Raw genomic sequence first — 27,409 nt, 5'->3', positions numbered from 1 at the left:
TTTGCCCAATATTGTAAAAATATTATGTCTTATCTGGGCCTTCCCCTTTGAAACACACACCGGTAACGCAGCCCTGCACCCCTTTTTGAATAACGTAACGCTGGCTTGACCCCTCCCCCCAATTTTCCGAAACGATTCATTCGGGAAGTTGGGGATTTTCAATTTTTTCAAAGTTTTTTGTCCCCCCTCTCTCCTTGTAACGCACCGTAACGCTGGCTCAACTCCGACGTCCCCTCCTAGGTGCGTTACGTAATACTTGAACGGCCCTTAACCGCCACAGAGTACACGGTCCTCCCGCACCCGGTCAGGGAGTTTGGTGCTCCCCCATTTCCTCTGAAACCCCGAGTCGCCACCCTGTCACTAGGCGCCCCATTCGTCTCCTCCCAGGAGGAGGCCAATCAAGCATCTTCATCGGCAACCCCTCTTCCGTCATCCTGTTAACATGACCATACCAGCAAGCTGCTAAGTCATGACGTCGAATTAGATGTAATTTTCGACTTCCATACTCTATCATTACGGACCCGATCTCTCCTAGAAATTCCGGCCGACTTCCTCCAGAAATCCATCTCCGTTGCTCTAAGCATACCGATTGCGAAAGTTTCGCGTGAAAATACCAAAAAGTTCGTTGAAAGGCTGACAAAAATCATTTCTAAGGGGAGGAAAAGATAATCAAAATCCGACCAATTAAATGACGACAGTTAAGTTGACACAGCAAGGCGATACCTAAATATGAGTTCAGCCAATCAGCAAGCGCCATTTCCCCCGCCTGGCTACATCATCAGCGCCCTCCAAAAATATCGTTTTAAACGTGCACCAAACTGAGACCAAACTGAGATAATTGCCAAAAGAAGAAACCACTTAATTTACATTTCTAATTACTTCCCACATTGAGCTGAAAAAGAAGCTTCAACATTGGAGGATACTTTTCAACGTAATATGATGTTATTATGTGGATGTTTTAAAAAAGAAAAAAAAAGAAAAAGAAAAAAAAAAAGGAGAGGGGGGGGCAACAATTAGAATTAAACACAGCGAACAATTTTAAGAAATCAATTTATTAAAGTTGTATTGCAAATACATAAAAAATATTTTGATGACTTTTTTCACTTATGTCATCTAAATGAATACCAAAAATAATACCTACGTATTTTTATAGCTACTTGCAAATGACTCATTCAAGTTCAACTGATACAATAAATCAGCAGAGGTACAAAATTAGGACTTCAGTATATTTTTGAAATACTTACATCAAACCACCGGTTTCTGGAGGAGGGCACTTATCGTGGCAGGAAACAAAGAAGTGTAGTTGATCACTGAAGTTTTAGCCTTTTGATTTCATCTGATTTAAATTCAATCCTGAAAACAGATGGAAAAATATTTCATTCCGTACATGTTAATGGAAACATTGCATCATTTGAATGATCTAGATGAGCTGCATTCACTATATTTCTTACAATTTTTTTTTGCAGTGAGAAATTGAAGAACAGTAAATTAAAAAGTGCAAAAAAATAGATAGCTTTTTGATGTCATAAAGCAGCATTTCTCAAATTGAGACAGGCATTTCAGCAGATTGAATAATTCTGCCATAACGTTTCCAATCATATTCCATTTCAGAAACAAATGATATTGTTGTGTTCCGTTTTCTTAGCAGTTTCCATTCATAAATAAAATTCATCAAAGTAAGATTCCGGAAATTCTTAATTGTGTAAAGATAACTATGCACTTAAAAACCAAAAGGTCATTTTTACATTAAAAACGATGTTTTGATATGTAGAAACTAAATTGCAAGATTAGTTAAATTAGAGACCAAATTTCAGTTATTCTTCGCCCACTAGGTGGATAAATGAACTATCGTTCAGATTTTGAGAAAGTTAAATGGTAGAAACTTGAGGAAAAGCCCAGTGAATTCTATGAGGTAAAATCCAAAGAGTTGAATGGATATATGAATAGTGGTTTATTAAGAATATTACCTTAAACTCATAAATTGCCGAACTTCTGCTGGTGTGAGGCGCCAAGATAAGGAGCCCCAGTAGTCTGTAATTTCGGAGACTTTCTCCAAATTAAGGACAGTTAAAATTTGCGTCAATCGTGCAAATTTATCTCTGATTGACCAAGTTGTTGCTTTGCTGAGGTAACTCACAAGAGCTCGAATCTCTTTATCAAGAGCTAAAGCACCCAACTGAAAAAGAAAAAAGAAAAAAAAACTCAATCAAAACACATACATTAAATATGATTAGTAAAAAAATCTGAAATGCCTTGAATACCTAACACAGCTAAGTTAAATACACAAAAAATGAATCTGATTTTTTTATATTGAGACTCATAATTTTACTGAAAATTATCAGCAACTGACATTTTTTTAATCCACATTTGAAAAGATTGGAAAACTGTTTTGGGGGAAAATTTGAAATTTTTGAGAACCGAACAGTGAACATTTCTAGTTCGTACAATTACAAATCAGAGTAAAAAGCTCCAAAATTGCAAGACTCCTGTGATTCTTCACAATTTTTCAAAACGTAGGGAATATAAAGAATGAACACATGTGTCTATACAAATAAAATTTGAAAAAAATTAATGGATGAAAAACAAATTAAATTAATGAAAAATAAATGAAAACATAACAGAAAGAAAAATTCAAAAAATAATAGTTCATAAGGTAGATGACTTTCACTTAAAACTGGGACCAGAACTCAGGGTTTGGCTGATTAACTCACTTACCTTAAAAGATTTGGAACAATTTGAAAAAGGCAGGGATCACAATTTTATCTCTTAGCATTCATCACTTTGAAATTGGCAAAAAAAAAATAATAATAAAATAAACTTGACATTTGAAATAAAAAAAGAACAAATGATAATTGAACCAGGGTAATTATGTTTAAGTAAATTTAAAATCAAACATTGGATTGCTATAATTTTTCTGAGTGAAGATAGAGAGCAAGCGGACATTGAACCGATGCCTTTAATATTGAGACTACTACTTCGAAGATCTTCAGTCATTCCATTTAATGGCAACATGCTTCAATAAATCGTTATTCAAGGTGCATATTAATTATTTTAGAACATTAATTCTTTATCGATTGACCTGCAAATGACAGTTTAACTTACAATAATTTGAAAGGTTGACTTATCAAAGAGCTATGTAATCACAGGACAATTGATCAAAATGGTTTGATGAAAAGCTGCACCAAATAAAAAAAAAAAAAAAAAATACATCAATGAAAAGCAAATGCGACTGCTTTAGAAAGACAGTACAACCCATCAGACACCCATATCATAATTTGCTTACTTTAACAAGTAAACAAAGAGTGTTTTTCTTTTTGATTTCTCGCTGTTTTTTTTTTTTTTTCTTTTTTTCTTGCTGGTTAAAAATGCGGGTGCACAAAACATCCCAGAGTTTTTTTTTTAATTTTTTAATTTTTTTTTTTTTTTTTGGCAATAGTCCCATTTCAAGTTGTTTTTGTATTAACAAGAAAAGTGGTCTGTTCTAAAAAATGTTGGTGAAACCCGTTTAGCAAAACATCATACCAAGCAACAGGTTTGGGCTATGGGGAGGAGAAACCTTAGAAAAGTAGCCAGATTTACTATGTGGGACTGGTTGAAAAATGCATTCATGCCCAATGGATGTGAGGTGTAGGATGTAGTTAATGGATCAGCGTTAAAAGATGGGATTGCTTTGAGCTTGTAGATAGGATGAGAGATGAGAGGCTGGCCAAAATTTGTACCTACGGTAGGACAAGCACAAGAGAAGCAGATGCCTGAACAACCAGCCATAAGAGCGCATAGAGCTGGCTTTCATCCTCGGAAGATAAATGGGTATGTTTTATGTTTTAATGTTTGACGACCATCCGTTAGAATAAAGACAAAATTTCATCAATCCCCTGATGACCTGTGGGAAGACCGAGCTTTGTGGCGATTAGGCGTCATAAAGCGCCAAAGAGCGCTGTAAAAGCGACTCATATGTATGTATGTTATGTACAGTAATGACTGGACAAAAACATGCTCTTGTCAAAGCTAGAAGTAAAAGCAAAAAAGCAGGGTAGCAAAATAATTACGAGGTTAAAATGGGTGCGTAATTTGAAAGAAAAATAATTGCTAAAAAATTAATAATAAAAAAGTCGCACCAGAAGTTTTAACGCCAAGGTAAGAAAATGAAAATTAGATATAAATAAAAATAATAGGTCAACTTACCCGATTGAAAGTTGTTTTTAAAATGACTTTTTCAATTTGAGACGATACCTCTACCGCCAGAATTGTGATTAGAGAATCATAGTTATTGGGCAGTAGCCTATTTTTGAATTCAGACAACAGAGTTTCTAAATTCATTATCAGATTTCTAACAAAAGGCTCATTAGCTTCATAAGACGCAAATTCATCCTGAGAATGAGAAAATAACACAAAAACTCAAGATGAGGACATAATCTAACTAAACACTTGAAAGTAAGGAAAAAAACTCAACATGTGGAAAACAAGCCTGAAAATATCAAAGAAAAGACTTAGACGTTTTGGTTAGTGATCCAGCCATCATCAGTTATGATTATCAGGAGGATCCGATTATTCTTATTTCTCATCACTTGCAAAAAATTTAAGATTCAAAATTAGTAAAATTGACGAATGGAAAATGAACTTGACATATTAAATTGCTCGACGACACATAAATTATATTACAACATTAAGTTGACTGAGGAATGTATTTTGAACTGACATGATTAGTTGGCACAAACTTTTGTTTTTTTAATTTTCAATTTCGGTGATGGCTGATCCACCATTCACAGATTCTAATGAAGAGTTGATGTCCAGCCAAGAGAGATCATCTTTTAAGGAGTACCTATTTAAAAAAGAAAAACGCATGTCAGTGTTACGCGGGCGACTGATTAAATCAGTCTTACCTCTGATAACTGATGATTCATGGTTAGGAACGTATCCACCCAAGGTCCGACTCGAGGTTTAATTGCTGAAACCTGCAACTGCTGCATTCCATAATCAGCAACAGCTCCAAGGCTTGCAGTCACTGCACTTAAGCCTGCTAAACAGCTATCTAACTTGGCCCTTTCTTGCTCTGTGTAGCATTGCACTTCTTCACACAGACCTTTGACCAAAGTGTTCACATACTCTGTACTCTGTTCACCGTTGTTCAAATACGTCTAGAAAAAAAACGAAAAAATAATGATAAAAAAATTAAAGCTGGAGGGTTATTTTTCATATAGAAAGGAAAAAGATACCAGCTATTGATAAGATAGAAGTCAATAGACACGAGGTAAAAATTTCAGCATTTTGATGCATATTTCCTCTTCAAAATTTCAAAGAAAACACAATTTGCACAGCAAAAATGACTGAAATTAATTTCCGAACCAAGATATTAATATTAATTTTTTTATTCGGCATTGGTTACAAAATATTTGAATTTGATGCTCATATAAAGTCAAGAGTTTGATTGAATCAAATCGCACACTATAACAGTTTTGGCAGGCTTCTCAATCAAGCAGTATTCTTTTTCCACCTTGTCTGGTTTCAAGAGTAGACAACTTGGAACAGCTGAGCAGAAGCGCTTAGATTGAGGTTGTCATATTTTCTTACTTAAAGGCTGTCTTGGCAATGTTTAGTAAGCGAGTCAACTCAAGAGGATTATTGTTTTTTTTTTTTTTTTATGAGCTGATTTTCTAAAATATCGAATTTTCTCCCGAAATCCTAATTTTTTAAGGGAAAACTTAGATTTCCTGGAAAGTTGTTATATGCTGGGAAAAAATGAATGATACTTTCAGATTCAGCCCTAAAAATCCCCAACGAACCATGATGATGTGATTTTTACCTCATTTTAACAGTAGACCTATCGACGGTGTATGTCAGCAATCACATAACTCGGTTTGCAACATCGCAGACTTCCTGTCATACTTGATTTTTTAATCGGAAAACTACTCAAAGGCAATTCTTTAAAACTGCCGTGATTTTTCTTCTCTAAGCAAAGAAAATTCTGCAAAAACTTCAAGGAATGATGTCAATTTGTTCTCCTTTAAAAAAATAACATGGAGGCGGAGATTTTCAGTCACCGCAAACGAGATATGTGATTGCCGACTTACGCCGTCGCTCTGTTATTACTGGAGAAGAAGAAACTTTACATACCAGAAAAGTAAGTTTGGTCTGCTCTGAGTCTGACTGCTGTAATCTTCCTTGCATAACAACAGTGTAAGCTTGTGTCAAATCTAAGTATCCACTTGGGAAACCCTGCTTCAAAACCTGCTTGATTGCTGAACACAACTGAGTTTCTAGCACAGTTACGGCAAAGTTCACTACAGCACACACTCCATCAATGCTTGAACTCGAACCAGCTCGCCTACACATGAACAGTAAATAAAAGGATAATAAAAGAAGGCAGAACAGACTTTGGTTGTAAGAAAAATTAATACTGATTGGAATTATGTACTCAGTAAGAAAGGAAAATGAATATTAAGTTACTTGAACGAACAACTGAATTAAATATTCCGGTGCTTTTTTGAATAAGGCTGCATAATATTACATGAAATTTTACACAAAATTTGTCTTGTGGTTGGTGTTCGTTTAGAGCTCTCCTGATCTCAATAATGTGTGTGAATCCGACATTTAATTTAGAAGCCGATTAATTCACCCAAAGGACTTAATTGGCAGATAGATCCTCCTCAGATTCTAGATCAGTTGAACGTATGTAATTCACAGTACGGGGCCAAGTACACAAGTACTCATGCTTTAGAAGCAATGACTATCAAAAATACTAGGAAAAAACTTGTGGATTTAAAAAAGTAACTCTTAAAAAAATTGTTACAATTCATGTTTAAGGAAACTATTTTAGGTATGTACTTTATTAAGTAAGTTTTGAGGACAAAGTGTTTAAAAAACTCTATACAGATCGACTGTAATTTTTAACTTTTAGGAAGTTTTTAAATAAATGGACAAAACTTTTAGAGAGATGTAATTTTTTCGAAAGATTGCATAGAGACTGAAATGAGCATAAGATTGCTTATTACAATGGGTTTATTACCTGATACATTTTCTAACGATGAAAAATATGTCATCAATCATACTGGATGTCATGGCTCCATTATCTAGGACATCCATGGATACTGCTTTCCTCACACTTTCTTCCATATAATAATGCTCTAGTAGAATATATTGGCCTATCAATTCTTGCATGGATTTACATAGATCATTATCACTAAGTACACTTATTGCCTCATCCTCAGTTTTGCCAGCTGCCTCTAGATCCGCCTGAAACAAAGAAAATTTAACCAAAGTTATTTTTCTGATGGAGACTAGGGATTCTGAGAGCTGTAAAACAATTACTTTTTGCCTTACTTACAAAACAAACACTATTTCTGCTCTCTTTTGTTACATGAATGAGCCACATCTAAGGATTGACTCTCCATGAAATCAATTGTAGAATAAAATATTTAAGTAAAGTATTACAAACCAAGCACTTATTATACTCATTGAAAATAAGAAAAAATATTAAAATACGTATTCAATCATTTTGTTTGAGAGTTCTAAACTCTATTCTTCTAAACTACAGCTCACAATTATTTATGGCTTTGTTTCTACAAAGCTGAGTTAGAAAGTTGTAATTCTTTTGAGTTACGTCTTCCTTTGGTGCATTCCTTCGATGGTGAAGCTCACTGCAAATAATATGCTGAGTTTTCTTTGAACTGCATTCTAGTGACAAGAGCTAGATCAACGTTAAACCTAATTAGACTGATACAGGTGTTTCCTCCACCAAGGTTTCTTTGATGAAATATAAAAGAGATAGCTATGGTACTGACTTAAAATTTTCAAACACTCACCACTATTCTCCGCTTGACAAATCGAGAATACAGTTGATACCTAGAATGAATTGCAGTGATCTCATTCAGAAGAGCATCTAAATCTTTCGGATCAATGCGGTCTAATTTTGGATTTGACACTCCTCTTAGAAGTTCTTTAACTGTTTGAATTCTACGACTTAAATTTCTAACTCTTGAAAATTCATTTAAAACTAATTTACTTTGGCGATCACACTCTTCTTGTAGGTGCGCCATCATTTTCACTAGATACCCGAAACCTTAAACATAAAAATACAGATGTGATTAATGAATCAGCTTTTAAAGGACCAGAAAAAACTGCTGGATACATTTGAATAGAGTAAAGAGGTATTTGAAAATTGACATTTTGTGTTTGTACATAGATTGACGAGGGCTTAAGAAAAGGAGAGGGTTACTTTTACTTAAGAAGAAAAAAAACAAACAAACAAGGAAACGGTTTTTCAGTCCTCTTCTTTCAATTAATAAACAGAAAAATAATGCATATCTGCCTAGGGATTTCTTGTATACTATGAACAAAATTAAACATTGGTATAGACATAATAGAATCGGTAGGTTTTTCTTTCTTGAATTACGTACCTAACAGCTTGATTGGTTTGCTCCAAAAGTCTTCTGTACAAAATGAATCAATACATGCATTTAATAATAAAGATGATATACTTATTATTTGCTTACTTACCATAATATGTCTCAATCAAAGGCTGGTGAATTTCAAGTGTGTGGGCAACATACTCAAACAAACTGGTGATACAGTCAGCAAAAACTATGCAAAAATGTTTTTCAGATTCTTTGACACTTAATGCTGCTCGTAACTTAGTGCTGCTATTATCTTTTATCTATTCAAACAAAACAACACATAAATTTGTATCAGTTAAAAATAAATTTAAACAAAAAATTGCTTCAAAAGACTTGCAATCCAGACAAAACAAAAGATGATACAGCATACAGCCCTTACCATGAAAAGTGGCAACTGCTGAGGACTGGAATTAAGAGACTGGTTTGATATAAATGTATGAAGGGATATTTATAAGCTCCATTGAACTTGTATTATTCCAATGAGCCAATTAACACATTATTTAACCCTTAAAAAAGTACTGAGTAGAGCAGATCTTTTCACTTCATTTATTATTCGCCACATTCCATGGCAAAGACTGAACCTATTATGTTTAAATATTGACCTTAATAATTAATTATAATTGAGTAAAATATTTTGATGGTAGACAAAAGACGCCTCTCACAGCTTGTTGGTATAGAAAACTCAAAACCGTCCAAAATCACGACACACACTTTTGCAGTTTCAACATTGATGTTGAACCCAGCACATGTAACATGAAGATCAGCATGGTCAACGTACAATTGTTTAATTGGAAAGGAATGGACAATGATTTCACTATGCAGCATTATATTTTCACTGTCAAATTTTCTTTGCTCTTCTTTAACATCAGAGAAAAGTATAAAATCACTTAAACTTGATTTGTTAAATTTTTTTGCTTTAATAAGTGATACAGTTCTTCTCTGCAGTCTTCTTTGAGACTTAACTTTCCCTGGGTTGAGGAATACGTAACTTACCTTAGAACATAGATATTTCGAGAAGTTGTCTAGTCCATATGCATGCATGCCCAGCATAGGAAAGATCTTAAAGAAACGTTCAATGGAGGCCAAGTCATTAACAGAGACAGCTGCTTGAAATTGTTCAGATACAATGTCTCTCAGTTTTGAGGCAGCTTCTCTTAGTAGACGTAAAGAATTAGCTACGGTTTGGCAATCTGTGAAAAAAGTTGAAGTTAGGAGCCAAATTAAATTTTGCTTTGACAGCTTGGGTAAAATAAGGTACGCAAGGATGAGCAAAAAAGGTAAGTCACGAACCTTCATAGACAAACTAATGGAAAATACAGGATGTAGATCTGCTGATCTGAAACATGTTTTCATGGGCAGTTAGCGTCTAGACAAGGTTTGAATTAAAGTATTATACGAAATGTTTTCTCTTCAAAATCTCACAAAGAAAACGGACCGCACAACAAGTGTAACTTTATAACCATATAAGAACTGAAAAATCTTGCGAAACTAGGAATTTGAAATGAAAAGTGAACTCATTTCATAAAATTGAGGATTTTTCCTATTCGGTGCAAAAAATTTTACCATACACAAGTAAAGTTGATTTTTTTATCTCAAAGGTCCCGTTTAGAAATAATTCCCACAGTGTCATCTTGTCAGATATTTAGTCAAGATAAGAAAGACGAGATGTTATGGAAGACACTTCTTCATGTTTTTTAAAGGTATTACCTTGATTTTTAACAAGGTAAGATCAAACTTCTTAAAAAAAAAAAAAAAAAAGATTTAAGACCTTGTGCCATGTCATCTGCAGTCTGCTTCAATAAATGCTGGTCCATTGAGAGAAATCTATGAACATGAACGGCAGCTTTCTCGTAGTCTTCGGCTCGTAAGGCTGCTTGCACCCCATCACTGCATAGTTGTAGGTCTAGGAGATCATGAACTCTTTGCTGGCATTCAGAGACTCTTCCCTATTGTTACAAAATCAATTAAAAAAAAAAAAAAAATCAATAATCTGTGCAGGGGACATACAATAAATGAAAGTGATAATAGAGATTGTCTTGATAAGATTAGATTCTATAGAAATTAGCAAATGACAAAATCTGTCGATACCAATAGCCTAATTTAAAAAATGTTTACCTCTATTGTATCCATCACAAAATCGCCTATCATTTTTTGTTTTTTATAGAGGGAACTAAGGAAAATATCTCATTGAAATTTTCTGTAAATATTTTCAAATGGATGAAGCGGTTTCACAGAAAAACCCTGATGAAAACTGCAGATCTTTTTTAAAGAATAAGGTATCAGCTACAATTTGCAGCGATCCTGTCAAAGATACGTGTTGTTTGACTCAGGCTCACCATAGTCAGACCCAAAAAGTTGCAGACAATGCAATATGACTAATAACAAATTGCGGAAATATCCATTAGACTGCTATTCATAGGTTGCAAAACAAATTGCAACATCTACATCAATAATATTTTCTTTTAAAAAGAAAGGTTTTCATTTTATTCTACACATCCCAGGTCCCAAAGGAGACAAATCACTTGCGGCACTTAGGTAATTACCTCCTTGAAAATAACAACTTTACTTGAATAGCAACTGCTGTCTTAGAATTAACAAAGGCACAAAGTTAATATGTGCCTATTGATATGGCTTCTGGGAGGACGAGATGACTTAGAGGAAAAATGAATAATCTAATAAAAAAGGAATGCTGTTCTTACCCGTGCAATATCTAGCTGACGCACTTTGGCACTGACATTTTCTGCTAATTTTGAAGTTACTGCTACCATTTCAGCAAGCTGCTTTGCATCGGAGTTTACAATGTCTAGGTTGGGAATGGCTTTTGCAATGTCCCGTATTTTCCCATCCAATCCTGTTTTCTTTGAGAGAAGTTTCTCCAACTGTTTGTCCACTTCATCCTGCAGATGAAATAATTTATTTTCAGCCACATGCTTACCATTTTGAATTAAGATTCGCGGAATTTGATCCAAATGATCAGACGGCATCATGATAGAGTTAACCTTAGAGTTAATGCATGCAGTGCTTCTATTCATTCGACATTAATTCAAAGTTCATCTTTCCCACCTAGACCTGTAGAGAGATACTTCAATTTGATTCAAGAGAGAAAATATCTTGGGCAAAGGTAAAAAACTGATCACCTTGATCTGCCAAAGTTTCACCTGGGCTGAACAGCAGCAACATGAAGAGAATGAAACGAGAGAAGTGTTGACATCTAAGGGTTGATAATCTTCCACATCACGCAAAAACTTGGAAAGCCCTCAAAATCCGATTATAAAAACTCATTACATTTCTGCAAAATTGTGATTCTGTCCTCTGCCCATTTCGTAGAATCATACAGAGCTTTGTCTAAAAAACAATTGAGGTGGATCTTCGGATCGATTTGATAAATTAGCATTCCTATTTTCACTCATACTTAGGGAAAAAAACATCACTTTACTTGGTAGGTGCTCAATCTCGACCTAGAAATTTGTGGAAAGCTTGGAAGATTATTGACCTCTGTCGACATCAAGCGATACCATTGCCTACGAGAATAGAGAGTCCGTAACTACGATTCTGTGATGTCACGCTAGTAGATGAAACTCGCTGTGATTTAACATGTATTCTTATGGGAGAACGCATGACTCATGTTCCTTTTGTGCTAAATATCTTTTCAGGGGTTGATGTGATGCAAATATTCATAAGAACCTTTTGAAAGAAGATAAAATTTCACATCAGAAAACAGCCTAGTTCATAAATTAAATTGTCTGATAATGGAGGAAATAAAGGCTGAACACGACTAAGTACCGAAAATCGTTACCCCACTAAGATTCAAACGCGCCGCTCATGCAACTTTGGCCAATTGACGGCAGCTCTGATTGGTTAACATGGTGATTCCTCTACTAGTTTGACGTCACGAAACCGAGTAGTTACGGCCTCTCCATTCTTGTAGGCAATGGCGATACCAACAACCAATAATTTCAGAGCGATTGCTGCTATGATTTTTTTACGTTTCAAACCAAAAATGGATGTAAACATATCCAATTCCCTTGAGATTAAACTTCATTACATCCAATTTTGTCTGATTCTATTTATAACATGTTTTCGATCATAAAAAGAAAATTGTTTCGATAAAACACAAAATTTTAGCTTGAAAGAAACCTAATATACTTACCTCTTCCTTGCACAGTGCCTCGTATTCATCTTGAATTTTTTCCTCAGAAATGAAAAAATCCATGAAAGCCGCAACTTAAACTGATGGGTATTACGATATATGGGATAAAACCATGGGAGGAAAAAATTAAACTGGCATTAAGAAATTGTTTCAAGAGTTTCAAAGCAGTCTCTGATAAGAAATCTAACCTAATAGGTGGGAAGCCGATTTGTTTATGTTGACATGGCATGGCGTAGATGTCAGATTGTTCATTAATTATAAATACATCCGACAACGTTGCACTGTGAAAACCTAACCTCGCTGGTCCAAGTAAACAAAACAAACTGATAAAAATGAGAAGCTCATCTAACGTTCAAGTGTGGAATGAATAAAATTGTGTTTATCTAACCGTAGAATGCAGGATTTTCGTCCTAGAATATTTTATTAAAAGTGCAGTGTTGTGCTGTCACTGTGTTTTTTTGTAATTGCTCGTTATTTATAAAAATAAATCATGACTGATAGTGCGCCGGTGCGAAAGGTAAAGTCCGCCTGCCTCTTTTTCTGAATTTTATATTTTTGGTTGAGGATCAACATGCAGTTTGGTCTTTGCATATTTTAATTTTTTATTATATTGAAGAAGTACTCAAATAGGATTCATCATTGTTTGGCCTGCGCTCATCTGTACTCATCCCTCATCATAAGTTGTAGTTGAAAGTTCGTTTTCAACTTCTATGCAGTTAGTATTATGGTGCGTTTGTGATAGACAACAGGGATTATATTGATGAATTGCTCAAGGAGTTACCCTTTGTCCAACTGGGGTATAACCACTGTCATCAACTCTTCTACGCTCAATGCTCCATTCTCCAGCTGCTAAAAGTGCTGCGCCGTTGCGGTGAGGGAGAACCGTCATGACAGTCACTGGGTTAAAAGCGTTGTCTCAACAGAAGTGAACGATCGTCAAACTTGCCATGCTCTCCTGGGTAATATCCTAGAGGCTGCTGTCTATCACGAATGCACTTCAGGACTTTGCATTCAAGCCATCAGCAGTGTTCGAAACTCTCCTTTGAGTTTCAGGAGCCATGTGGCGCATCAAGCTTGATTTTTTCATTGAAGATTTTTTAGGGGCCAAATTGACTTTTTGTCTATATACAAAGGCACATTTAGTGAAAAGTCAGACGCAAGATGTTTTATTTACAGAACTAGTGACTGTAACTTGGGGGAAATGTCGAAAAATCACCAAACAGCAAAATTAGGATTTTTTTGGAGGGGAGAGGGGCAATTTTTAGGGGCGACGTTGGCGCAAAGCCTTCTTTTTTTAGGCGCCATGACAGATTTCTTAGGCGCTAATGGCACGTTGGCGCGTGTGAGTTTCGAACACCGGCCATCAGATTAAATAATTCACCACAAACTTGCACCTAAATAGATAACAAAATTTAAAGGCTGACAGATGATGTAAAGATGATAATAAGTATATTGGTTGAGCTACAATATTCACCTAGGCACTTTTAATTTATTTACTTAACACAGGGAAAGATTTCCTTATTTTGAACAATAACACTCTCATATTTATAACTCACCTTAGGTAGTCTACAAATATTCATGAATCATGTTTCAGAAATATCGGAGGGAGTCCTCATCTCAATCCTCAGAGTCTGATGATGATTACACTCCATATGTGCCAGTCAAGGATCGCAAGAAAGCCCAGTTGATTAATCTTGGAAGATTGACTCAGGTAAAAATTTTAAGTTGTATTTTTTAAAGTGTGATACACAATTTAGGGGATCAAAGTATCTGTTGAATTTTTTTTTTTTTTTATGAATTCTTCATAGTGGGTGTACACTGTACAGACAAGAGGAGGAACATTGAAATCGTTGGTGAGCCGCCTCAGAGAACCTCATGACATTTGTTTGCATTTTACTTACTTACACTATGATTTATCATGCGAGGAAATGTTTTGCCAAAACATTCTGCTGGATCTTCAGGACACCCAGCCATACCCAAATGACAGCAGGGGGTCAAGTACTTGACTAGTTTCACAGATCAGTAAAAAATTCTCTTTTCCTTGGTTTAGGACTTACTTAGCTATTTGTGTGTTTAAAATCCTAATACATCTTCTGGTGGTCACTTTGGGAATCAGGTATTTTTGTCACCTATTTGATTCATTTTAGGGATCCATTTTATTAGAGTATTGTTCAGGAAGTGAATTTCCATTTTTTACCTATGTTAAGTATTTTAGTTGTTGCTTGTTTGAAAATGTGTTCATTCTCAAGATGCTGCAATTTCTTTTGTTTCAGCTCAAAGGAGAAACTTTGCAAAAAACAAAATCATCGAGTGAAAATGATGAAGATGACGAAGATATGCAGATTTTGGGACGAAAATCTAATATTAGTTTATTGGATCAGCACACCGAGCTCAAGAAAATGGCAGAGGGTAATTCAACATCCTTGAATTTTTTTCCGACAGCTTAAAGATTTAAATTTTACGTATGGGAGAAACATTAAAGCATGACAAAAAATACCAAACTTGGTCTTTTTAATCTTCCTCTTCATCATCATTGTAGAGGGCCTCAAAGAAGTTTATTTTTCCTTGTCAATACTGATTATGCAAGTAATGAGCCATGTGGACTAGACTTTCATCAGAAAAAAAATAATATTGAAAAAAAAAAAATTATTAATAATACTCGATTCCATTTTCCTCAAATTGAGAATAAGTTGAAGACGATTTCTTTTTAACATAAAGGACCGAGTCAACATCAACTCAAGGGGTTGAACTTTAATCTTGTGAATTTTTATCATGATGTATATAGTTAGTAAATCAGAAATGAATTCGTTTTATGTTTTATTTTTAACAGCCAAAAAAGAAAGTGCAATGGAAAAACAACTGAAAGAAGAAGAAAAAATTTTGGAAAGTGTAGCAGAGAGGAAAGCTCTTATGGGTGTAGCTGAATTGGCGAAAGGTATAGAGTACAAGAATCCAATCAGGACAAGGTAAAACATTATTCAGTCAATGATCATATATTTCATAAAGAAGTGTTTCCATTATATCATACTTTTTGGATGATGACAACATCTAAAATTTGACGAACTATCAAATCAATTAGAAATCAGGATCCAACAAAGCAACAAGAGTAAACGGAACTAAATTAATGGGAAATAGAGAGATGAACAACTGACAGCATGAAGAAGTAGGATATTGGTCTCTAAGTATACATGACTATCCTAGGTTGGTAATGTTACTTTTAAGAGTAAAGCCATTTCATAATGATTTGTGGTTCTTCAAAAAATGATACCCAGAATTTTAATCTCCCTTGAAATTGTCATTTCAAATCATTTGCTATTTCAATCTGCAATGAAAGTAAGGTCGTTCATTCTAAACGAATAAAATTAAGAATGCATTGATAATCAGAGACATGTTTAATATTTAACTTTTTGTAATTTTTGTAAAAAAAAAACCATTTGTAATATTTTATAAATTTTAAACTTGTTTACCTTAAAAATGTCAAGAACTTGTTTTACAAACCCAAAAGTCTGGGTCAAATAAAATACTATCTATCTATTACATATCTATTTGCTATGAAAAGTATCATATTTGCCAATTATCAAACTAGGTTGTGATCTCTTGCTTCAAAACACAGCAAGTAATAATGGTCCGAAGCAGAAAAGTGAGATCCTCCTCACTCATGTAGTAAATAGTTTTCTCATCAGAAGTTGTCAAATCCAATCAGCATTCTTACTGTTACTTGACTGCACTAGAGTTCTGTCTTTAATTTCTGCGCACAGTCAAATTTTTTTGCTCATCTCACAAGGAATACACTTCAGCATTTTATGAATGAATTATTCTGAAAGAATTTCATTATGTCTTGTTTAATTTATTTCCATTACTGAAATTGTAAATGAAGAATCTCTTTGAAAGTTCTGGTAACAATTACTTAGAGAACTCTGAGGCAATCGATATTCCTTCTTTGCCTCCTAAAGTGTTTCTTCCATTATCATTTTTGTAGGTGTTAGTAATATGGTCTTTCAAATTTTCTCCCAAAGTACTAAGAAAGTATGTTTCAAAAACTGTGCGAAAAATTAATGGATTTATGAAGAGGAAGAGATGTACTATAGATACATGATGATGTCTGATGAAGTAGATTTACTGTAACAGTCAAATCCATGCCAATGAAGAAAATGTAAGTGGTTTAAATCTAGCATCTAATTGTAATAATTAGTAAAGCCCACTTTAATGTAGGTGATATTATGGAAAACTCTCTAGACTGAGGAATTTCTGAAGCTCTATTTATGAACTGATATTAAACCATTATATTTTTATTCTGGCAGTTGGCGAGCTCCCAGGTGTGTTCTTCTGTTATCTGAAGCAAAAAGGAACAAGATTAGGGAAAAATTACACATTTTAGTCGAAGGAGATGAAGTGCCCCCTCCATGCCGTACGTTCAAAGAAATGAAGCTTAATCCAGCCATAATTCATGGCCTGGAGGCAAAAGGCATCAAGAAACCAACGCCAATCCAAATACAAGGAATACCTGCAGTGTAAGTAGACTAATTTCTCAGTTAATACCTATTTTTTTATCTGCTCATAAATGACAATCAAACTTGAGTGCTTGTCAGAAGGGAACACAAGCATGAGGGGCAGAAAGTTCTTCAGTGTATGCTTTCTCGAGCAGAAGGCAAATTTTCTTTACGCACTGTTACACAGTTCCACAGGTTGGAGTAATTCTAACGAAAAAAAAAAAAACAAGCGCAGTCAAGGTTATATCAACCAAAAATAAGCACTGTCATATAGTACTTTACACGAAAATAACTTTGTGAACAGAAATTGGACTAGACATTTTAATTAGGAGCTACAATTTCAGGCTCATCCATAAAAGCACCTATCTGCGTAGGAAAACTCATGGCTTATATGCTGTTATCAAGATGAGCCAGAAATTATAGGTACTTCATTTTTGCAAAATGCAATCCAATTTAATTTCCCCCTCCTAGGAGCACATTCTACACGCCTAAGTACAGGACCACATCTTGCAATTTGGAACTACAATGTCTGGCTCATCTGTAAAAACGCTTGCGCATGTAGGGAAAATAATGGTATATACGTTGTTTCTAAACCAAGCCAGAAATAGTAATTCCTAATTGCAAAATGTAGTCCAAGTAGTCTTTTATAAGCTTTAACATGGACTCTCAACTCAACTATTACATAGCAATAACATATCTTTGTAGACATTTTAAATGAGATAGGATAATTAATTCTCAATAGACTTGTCAAAAGTTCCAATACTCAACTGATGGTTTGACTCCTAATGCAAATTTTGTAGAAGAGACTTCAGGATTCTACCTGTAGCTTTTTTAAATCTAACACTATTTTCACATATTTGGGAAGGAATTTAAAAATTGAACCATTCGTCAGGCAGTGATGCATCATTTGATTTACCATCATGCCTACACCCAAGTACACTTGCAAAAACCTTTCAAAGTTGAAAATGTATCTGTTTCTATGTTTGTAGATTAGCTGGGCGTGACATGATAGGCATTGCTTTCACTGGTAGTGGTAAAACTCTTGTCTTTATTCTGCCCTTAATGATGTTTTGTTTGGAACAAGAATACAAACTTCCATTCATGAAGAATGAGGGCCCTTATGGTATGATGATTTTCAATTTTCTTGTATCTACCTTCATTGTTATTGCATTTTAATCACAGTGCTAAATCGTTTTCTGTACTCCAGAAGAAGTGTGGTATCCTAAGCTCCAAAAATCGGGAATGAGCTGAGAACCATGCAATTTTTTTATAGTCAGGTTTTAAGGTTTTATGTAGCATCCAAAGAAACTGGAGCCTGGACGCTGGCGCTGGAGTCTTTTTTGTTTATCCTTGAGTTGTTTTCTAATAATCTGATTTTAATTTTTATTCAAACCTGATAATTTAATTACAATTTTTCATCAGAGTGATCCAAAAAAGGCTCTCTATAGTAATCCCAATATTTTAGCTAGGTGAAGTGAAACTCTGATGTATAAGATAAGCAATTTTTCATAGTAATGAGCCACTTTAAGTGATGATGATTTTTTTTTTCACATTTATTGTTAGCTTGAATGCTAGTAGCTATCAATGTATCAAATGTATGTATGTTCAAGGGAGCTCAAAGCGATGCCATTGATACGCGTTTTAAAAAAATGTTTCTTTCTCTTTCTCCTTTCTCAGTAAGAAAGGAACTTTTTACTGCAAGTGCGTATTGATTGAACTTCTCAACCAAGTGTCTTGGTTTGCTATGTTGCAGACTTTCTATGACATACTGTGGAAAACTGCTCAATGTGAATTCTTGAAAAATTCCGTGATTTTTCTTCTGTGAGTGAATAAAATTCTGAGAAAACATCAAGGAATGATATTGATTTGTTCTCCTTCAAAACAAAATAATGGGATCGGAGATTTTTAAACTCCGCAAACAACTTACATGGTTCAGGAGTTTCACTGTTGATATGGGATTTTTTTTTTTATTTTCTGTGTTCACATTACAACAAGCCTACTTATATTAATTTTTTTTTTTTCATTTTGTCTTGAAAAATACAGGATTAATAATTTGCCCGTCCCGTGAATTAGCCAAGCAAACTCATGACATTATCAACTACTATGCCCAACATATAAAAAATGATGGTTTACCGGCCATCAGGTGCTGTTTAGCTATTGGTGGAGCTCCTGTCTCTGAGGCAACTGACGTTATCAGCAGGTGAATTGACTTTTTTTCTTACATTCAAACATCTACGCATTTTCCATCTTATGTTCCCGGTTTTTCAGTTAGTGTAATATATTCTATAGAGCCTGGAAAAGTTTTATTAACCGATTCAATACCAGGAACAGAAATTAGTTTGTTCTGTAAAAAAATTGGTGCGCTCTCTGTTGGGAAGTTTATAAGTTGTAGTTCTGATCCCTCTCATAGATAGAGCTGAAAATGTGAATACTTTTGGGTGAAAGGTGCCAACAAATAGCGAAAGTGCAGTGGTATTGATATGATTTTGCTGAACGCAGGTGTTGCATTCCTCGTAATGAAGAGGTAATGTTTAATAAGTACACGCTTTGTCTACCATAACTTTGTAATTTCTTCAAACATAATTTGTAATATTTTTTTTTCTGTGAATTGTCTGGAGTTTGGTGCCTTGAAAACTTTAATATGCGTTAAAATGCTTTTCAAGACTGCAGTGCTTGCGTTTCTCAAAATTTAGATCATAATTTTTTTGCCTCCTGTGTCTCTATTATTTCACAGATGAATGAAAACTTTCACACATTCCATACTTATGGACCATTTAAATCAAAATATTGTGATTTCCCAAGGAATCGAAACACAAAATTGACCAAACAATTCTTTTTACTTAATTTTTATTTTTTTTTTTTTAAATTTCTCAGGGGTGTTCATATAATGGTAGCCACTCCTGGCCGGTTAATGGATATGTTAGACAAGAAAATAGTCTGTCTTGATGTTTGCCGCTACTTATGCATGGATGAAGCTGATAGGATGATTGACATGGGTTTTGAAGAAGATGTGCGAACAATTTTTTCATACTTTAAGAGCCAAAGGCAAACTCTACTCTTTTCAGCTACTATGCCAAAGAAAATTCAAAATTTTGCTCGCTCAGCTTTGGTTAAACCAATCACAATTAATGTTGGGCGTGCTGGAGCAGCATCATTGAACGTTATTCAGGTAAGATATCTTCTTGTTTTACGTACTGATCCTGATGAAAGATTCTGTTTTGACAGTTTTGATGAAGGGTGCAGGATAAATGACTTCTTAAATTCGACGATTAGATTAAATGATTTGAATGGACATTATGAAAAACACTATCAAAATTGAGCTATTGAAGGGGGGGGGGGGAACAGTCCCTGGCAAGGTTCGTTTAGTAGTCAGTACATCTGATTGTAGGTAGGTCGATAGATCCTGAGTTCAAATCATTGTAGTGATGACAAATTTTTACAGGACTGACGTGTGGATAAATAAAACTGAATAACTCGAAATTTTTTTGACAAACAGGTCTTTTGTATTTTAGTAGGTATTTTTTTGTTCTTCTTTTTTCATTCATATTTGTTTCTTATTTCATATTGGTTATTTGATTTCAAATTTTATTTTTCAATTTATTTCAATGTGTCTCACAGGAAGTTGAATATGTCAAACAAGAAGCTAAGATCGTTTACATGTTGGAGTGTCTTCAGAAAACAGCGCCCCCAGTGTTAATATTTGCAGAGAAAAAGCAAGATGTAGATGCTATTCATGAATATTTACTTTTAAAAGGTGTTGAAGCTGTAGCAATCCACGGAGGCAAAGGTAAATCATGGTTTATTTTGTATCGTTTGTTAAGAGAGATGTTGATTCATTGCAAAAATAATGGGGTCAGATTGCAGCTGACATCCTTGATAATACATTATGTCTCTAAAGCTTAGGTTTTATTTTTTATTCATCCGAGTAAATTGTTAATAAAGAAATCTCCTCATCTTTTCAGGTATCAAAGGGCATGGTCAGGGACACCCAAAAATGGTTGAATTTTTTCCAAATTCCCCCCTGGGGAGGGGGGGCGGGGGGTTATATGAAAAACGGTTTTTTGGCTATAACTTTTGAACGGTTTGAGATATCGATTTGAACTTTTTTTTAAATGAAAGGTCGTTTAAAGAGCTTTCTTTTGGTGTATTATGTTTAATAGTTAGGTCAATTTTTGACCAATTTATGGCCTGTCAAAAATTTTCCATGAGTCCAAAAATCAGATTTCTGTAGTTTAGAGCAGCGACGATCGCATGCAGATGAACAAAAAACTGTTCAACTTATAGCCCTCTCTCTGACGGTTAAAATGAGCCCAAGATCATCTTGGGGAAACGATTTGTCTCCAAGTTATGCTTCTTCAAAGTTGGCGCGGCGGGGTCCGCTTCCGCGGGGCAGCGCTCCGGAGTACGATAGTTCACTCCCACCCCCCTCCCGTCATGCCACGCGACGCAAACCGAGGAAGACTACCTTTAATGATCATTTGAACAGATAAATGCACACAATATACGCTATTATGTTGTACAAGTATTATTAAAATTATATTGAAAACGCTCTATAAAATGAGAAGCAATATACCTGGATCCGGCAATTTGTTTGACGACTATCGCATAGTGTCCGCGATACATAATTTATATTTTCAACGCCTGCAAAGTGATGGTGACGACGCAAAAATTGCCATTCAAATGCTCCAAAAATTGAATGAGCCGAATATTGTGCAACAAATTGTTGAGGACGAGAAATGGCTCCGAAAAAAAGTAGTTTTTGAAAACCTGACGACAGATCATTTTAAACAATTAGAACAGTGGAGGAGCGAAGATCTTGACACCCTCTCGGGAAGTTATCAAATTGGACTTGCAGCAAGTTATATTGCAGACCATTTTGCTAATGGAAAATATTGCTTTCAAGTGACGAAGGATAACTTTTTACCAGATTTTCAAAAATATGATATTTCCGTAAATTCGCCTCTTTTTCTTCGATCGCGGATCCTATCGAGGCATAAATCAAAAAAAGAATATCATATATTTATATTAATCGACACCAGTAAAAAATCCAGCGAGGCCATTAAAGCAAGTTACTGCACATGTAAGAACGGTGCGCGTACCATCAATCCTTGTGCTCACGTCGTAACTATACTGTGGTATTTGTTTTACGGGCGCTATCACAAAAAACCAGCGCCTTCAGCCTTTTTGAACGAGTGCTTCCCTCTCAGAAAAGTCGATTTTGGCTTTTCAGACGACGAAGATGAGGATGAAAATGCGGATCACACTGCCGATGATCCTATGGATTGCGGTGATGATAAATTCGGTGAGATTCCACTCTTCTATTTATTATATTAATATAATTTTAATAATACTTGTACAACATAATAGCGTATATTGTGTGCATTTATCTGTTCAAATGATCATTAAAGGTAGTCTTCCTCGGTTTGCGTCGCGTGGCATGACGGGAGGGGGGTGGGAGTGAACTATCGTACTCCGGAGCGCTGCCCCGCGGAAGCGGACCCCGCCGCGCCAACTTTGAAGAAGCATAACTCGGAGACAAATCGTTTCCCCAAGATGATCTTGGGCTCATTTTAACCGTCAGAGAGAGGGCTATAAGTTGAACAGTTTTTTGTTCATCTGCATGCGATCGTCGCTGCTCTAAACTACAGAAATCTGATTTTTGGACTCATGGAAAATTTTTGACAGGCCATAAATTGGTCAAAAATTGACCTAACTATTAAACATAATATACCAAAAGAAAGCTCTTTAAACGACCTTTCATTTAAAAAAAAGTTCAAATCGATATCTCAAACCGTTCAAAAGTTATAGCCAAAAAACCGTTTTTCATATAACCCCCCGCCCCCCCTCCCCAGGGGGGAATTTGGAAAAAATTCAACCATTTTTGGGTGTCCCTGACCATGCCCTTTGATACCTGAAAAGATGAGGAGATTTCATTCTGGGCCCAGTTTCAATGGTAGATGGAACAACCTCTTATCATAGTTTGCTCTTGAGAACCTAATATTGGACCCATGCATTTGCTGAAGAGATGAATACGTAAATGTAGTCGTCTTTCCTTGTGATGAAATATCAGTGTTCCTCATCAAAGGAGTAAGGATGTGAGCATTGTAACGCTTTTGAAATATTTTATAATCTTTCACTTCACCTCTGTTCTCTCCATTTTTCAGACCAAGAAGAAAGATCAAAAGCTGTAGAAGCGTATCGGAATGGTCAGAAAGATGTGTTGGTTGCAACTGATGTTGCTTCCAAAGGGTTAGATTTTGCTGATGTACAACATGTCATTAATTATGATATGCCAGATGATGTTGAAAATTATGGTGAGTTTTGAAGTTTCCTCCTGATTTATTTCTTCAATTTTCATATTTTATCAGAAGTTTCTTCTTTTTAAAGAAAAGAAATGATGGCTCAACACTTGCCCCCATGCTTTGGTGTTTGTCTTACTATAATAATTATTTGAATTACTGCCAAAAGTTTTCAGCAGGAGTGCAAAAAGTTCCAAAATGCTGACCGTTTGCCTCAATCGGATGTTTTTGCCTCCTTGTCATATTTCTGATCTTCAAAGCCAAATGTCCAAAGTGGCCGAACGCCCACTATTTCTACAAAATGTAAAATTTAGTCCCACAATAATTTAGAGTAATACGCAATGTACAATAGTCATCATTTTTTAAAATTTCCTCATGATCCAAGGTTTGTTGCACATTTCCTGTGATCCTAGGATCGTGAGATCGAGCATTTTCTGCACCCCTGGTTTTCAGTAACTGTGAATTTGTACAACTGAAGTTTGAAGTTGTTTTTCTTGTTGAATATGCTGCCTGTTTAAAAAAAAGAGTCTAATATAATACATTTTAATTTTTAGTCCACAGAATTGGTCGTACAGGTCGCTCTGGAAAAACAGGAATAGCTACCACGTTCATCAACAAGTCAAACGATGAATCAGTCTTGCTTGATCTCAAGCATCTACTAATCGAAGCCAAACAGAAAGTTCCTCCATTTCTGGCGCAACTACAATCAGAGAATGAGAAATACCTTTATCTTGGAGGTATGTACCTTTGTTTATCAATATACCTAATATCTTCTAGTGGGCTAAATTTAATCTTTCAAGGATTTTCTAAAGTAAAATGCCATGAAATCGTGTGTTGAATGACCCTAGTATGAATATGTAAGAATTTCCAAAGAATAGATTTCTTTTATTTAATGAGCATGTGCTACGGTACGTGTGTTTCTTTGTCTTAACTTATAACTTTGAGATGAATATCAATCCATTAACAATTTTAACCATAGTGATCAAAGTATTCAGAAAGGGAATGTTCTCATTAAATATTTCCCCTTTTCTTCCCCCACAAAATGAGCGACTGAATTCTATTGTCATTGATTTTTAGTTTTTTCTACACCAGCAGTTTGTTAGCTCAGCATAATCTTATGTAATCTAGGACTCATCATATTCAAAGAACAAACCTCTTTGAAAAGGGCAGAAAACCCCTGAAAGAATGATTTCATCTATCAAAGTAAATTAATCAAACTGGTAATCTTACCTACCAGTTTTCAAAACAAAAGACAGATAGTTTCAAAATTCCTGCTCTTCTGGATAATCTGTATCATCTTCCGTTACTTAGTTTCTTAATACCTTTGTAAATTAAATTCTCGGTGATAGATGAAAGCCATTTAGTTCTCGTAATAGTAACAATATTTTTAAATATGATTTGTTAACACAAAAACAAAAATTAGTATAAAAACAGATTTTTAAAGCAATCTTTTCACTGCTTTTCAGACGAGCGCGGCTGCAGTTACTGTGGTGGTCTTGGGCATAGAATTACGGACTGTCCAAAGCTGGAGGCCGTTCAGAACAAGCAAGCCTCAAACATTGGAAGAAGGGACTATCTCGCCAGCAATGCTGCAGATTACTAGGTGGTATTGAGAATGCCAAGCACATCTTCCTCTCGGATGACTTTGGCCTATATTTTAATACATTTGACCATTCGTCAACTATCTTCTTTTCAATGTTGATATTCCCATTCTACGGGTATGAGGATGAAAATATTTCGACAGTGAAACTCCAAATCATGTATCTCGTTTACGGTGCTCAAAAGTCTCCGCTACATTTTTTTTTTTTTTAAGAGAAAACTAATCAACATCATTCCTTGAGGTTCGTTTAGACTTTACCTCAAAGAGAGGAGAAAAATCACAGAGTTTTTTTAAAATTGACGTTGAGTTGTGCTTTATTTTAAAAATAAAGCATGACAGAAAATCTGCAACATTGCAAACCAAAATACGTGGCTTGGAAGTTTCACTGTCGATATGTTGTTTAGACCATGAATACTGATGGTGATTTTACACATGAGCAATCATTCTTGGCCACTCTCTGACTCCATAAAAGACCGCACTCAAGAATGGTAACTTTTTATGAAGAAAACTCTCTCAATCTGAATCTGTAATGTTTCCTCCTAATCTGACTGATGCCTCTTGTTTGTCAGTCTTATCACTCTTACATATTTCGTAATTATGTATATTGAAGCGTCTTGTGATTTTTGTAATTTTTAAGAATAGGTAATCTCTTTTAAATTAAATTATGATTTTTATCTCCCCTCTAAAATGTATTGTTATTTTTGTAACATCCTGTAATCCTCACAAGTGCATGAAATGTGCATTCGTAATCTTAGGTTGTGATAGGAAGGTGGAAAAAAAAATTAATGACCCTTCAAGATGGAAGACCATGCAGTTTAGCTCTCCAATTTTGAGATGGACCATGTTATTCTCCCGTTTTCCACCAAGAAAATATGATCTCATATCAACACACACATTGGAAAGTAACATGTGAAATCAAGGGTTAGAGATTGCAAGATATTGAGATAAGAATTGGTTTTTGAAAAAAATCAAATTCTCTGAGACGTATGGTGTGCAAAGAATGAAGGAGGCTATGATATAAACAACAATTATTGCAATATGTGTGAACGCCTCCCACTTATGCAATTTACATTATTTGAACCGGGTTTATTTCTAATGCACCAATAAGTTGCATTTTAAATAATAAGAATTAATCGCACCATATTTTACTTTTTTCCACCACCAATAACATCTTATTTTTATTTATACAGGTCAGTCAATCAAAATGGGACCTTGAAACTAAAAATGCCTCATTAGAGTTTTTGTTTTTTCGTTAAATAGAAAATTATCCTTGAAATATCCACGAGATAAATACTTGACATTCAGGCGCACTAGCATTGGCATTTTACCTATTTTATCTATGAAAAATTGGACCGCGTTTAACAGAAAGGAGCCAAGGCACATCAGCTGTTGCCAAATTTAACTGGGCATGTCAATTTTTTACGAGAGAACGTTTGTGCGGATTCCTTTGAAAATTTTAAGGAATTTGCGTCGTACTATGCAGAAAATTCACTGAAATTAGAGGGTCTTCCCAGACACTCAAAACTGGTCATATTTTTTGCCTAACCCCCAGGGAAAAGGGGGGGATGGGGGGTCAAAGTCAAAACCTTTAAATTAGCATAACTTCTCAACGGTTCAGAATATATGTTAGGAAAATTAATACAATTTTAAATTTTCACCCACTTTTGGGGCATTTTACAAGGTGCCCCTTTCGTAAATTTTCGTTTTTTGAGATTTTCGGTTGTTTGGTTCGCACGAATCAAAACAAAAACAATTTTAAATGAAAGTAGAGCGTTTAAGCTTTAAAACAAGCTCAAGATGATCTTGGGGAAACGATTAGAAGCGGAGTTATAAGTCTTCAAAGTTGACGCGGCGCGCGGGAACCTTGTATGTTCCGAGTCTCAAGGTCACCTGCGCGCCCCGGATTGCCTGCAGGTTGCAAGTTTTTATATTTTTATGCTTCTGTAGGTCATTTTTAATGTAAATCATTCAATGAAGATAGAATAATCGAATTTTTTTAATTTTACAGGAGGAGCGAGAGGGGGCTTAGAGTATCAACCATTATGTCCATCATACCTCATTAAACATTTGCTGACGATGACGATTCTGCTCTTATAATTTAGAAGAAACCATGGACCCTCAGTTCAAATATACATATGCTCCATACAGAACTGAACCATTTAGAAATTATAACCCATTGATGCCAAATTTTGGGGTACCCTAATTTTAAAATTTTTTAATTGAGCTATAAGCTACAGCGCTTGACGGAACCCACTTGGTAAAGCCAAATAGTTTCTTGTAGAAGCAGACGAGCTTTGAGCTTCAAAGCAAGTCTCAGTTATGCTTGAGGGGGCTATTTGAAACGCAGTTAAAATTTTTTGACGTTAATGTGGTGTACCTCGCCGAAGGCCCATTGTGTAAAATTAAAAAATTCTGATTCAACTATCTTCATTGAATGATTTACATTAAAAATGACCTACAGAAGCATAAAAACACAA

General features: G+C 35.1%; 2 protein-coding genes across 2 annotated transcripts; one reads left to right on the top strand and one right to left on the bottom strand.

The window, feature by feature from the left end:
* Nucleotides 1-1,031: 1,031 nt before the first annotated feature.
* Cog4 (conserved oligomeric Golgi complex subunit 4) lies at nt 1,032-12,743 on the bottom strand. The gene is made up of 12 exons (XM_019043535.2): nt 12,544-12,743; nt 11,093-11,290; nt 10,162-10,339; nt 9,387-9,583; nt 8,497-8,653; nt 7,803-8,059; nt 7,007-7,233; nt 6,115-6,325; nt 4,884-5,138; nt 4,186-4,371; nt 1,968-2,176; nt 1,032-1,353 (listed from the first exon to the last, which is right to left on the bottom strand). The coding sequence occupies exons 1-12, from the start codon at nt 12,604-12,606 to the stop codon at nt 1,308-1,310; spliced, it is 2,184 nt and encodes a 727-aa protein (XP_018899080.2). The 5' UTR covers nt 12,607-12,743; the 3' UTR covers nt 1,032-1,307.
* A 126-nt stretch (nt 12,744-12,869) lies between these two features.
* On the top strand, nt 12,870-25,620 carry abs (ATP-dependent RNA helicase abstrakt). The gene is made up of 12 exons (XM_019043550.2): nt 12,870-13,060; nt 14,138-14,254; nt 14,817-14,952; nt 15,374-15,509; nt 16,845-17,054; nt 18,023-18,156; nt 19,077-19,233; nt 19,908-20,202; nt 20,652-20,820; nt 23,198-23,347; nt 23,887-24,069; nt 24,799-25,620. Exons 1-12 carry the CDS (start codon nt 13,034-13,036, stop codon nt 24,933-24,935), a joined length of 1,851 nt encoding a protein of 616 aa, XP_018899095.2. The 5' UTR covers nt 12,870-13,033; the 3' UTR covers nt 24,936-25,620.
* Nucleotides 25,621-27,409: the final 1,789 nt, after the last annotated feature.

This window comes from Bemisia tabaci, chromosome 4 (assembly GCF_918797505.1).
Source record: "Bemisia tabaci chromosome 4, PGI_BMITA_v3".
Classification (NCBI taxonomy): Eukaryota; Metazoa; Arthropoda; class Insecta; order Hemiptera; family Aleyrodidae; genus Bemisia; species Bemisia tabaci.
This window is presented reverse-complemented; position numbering and strand designations above follow the sequence as displayed.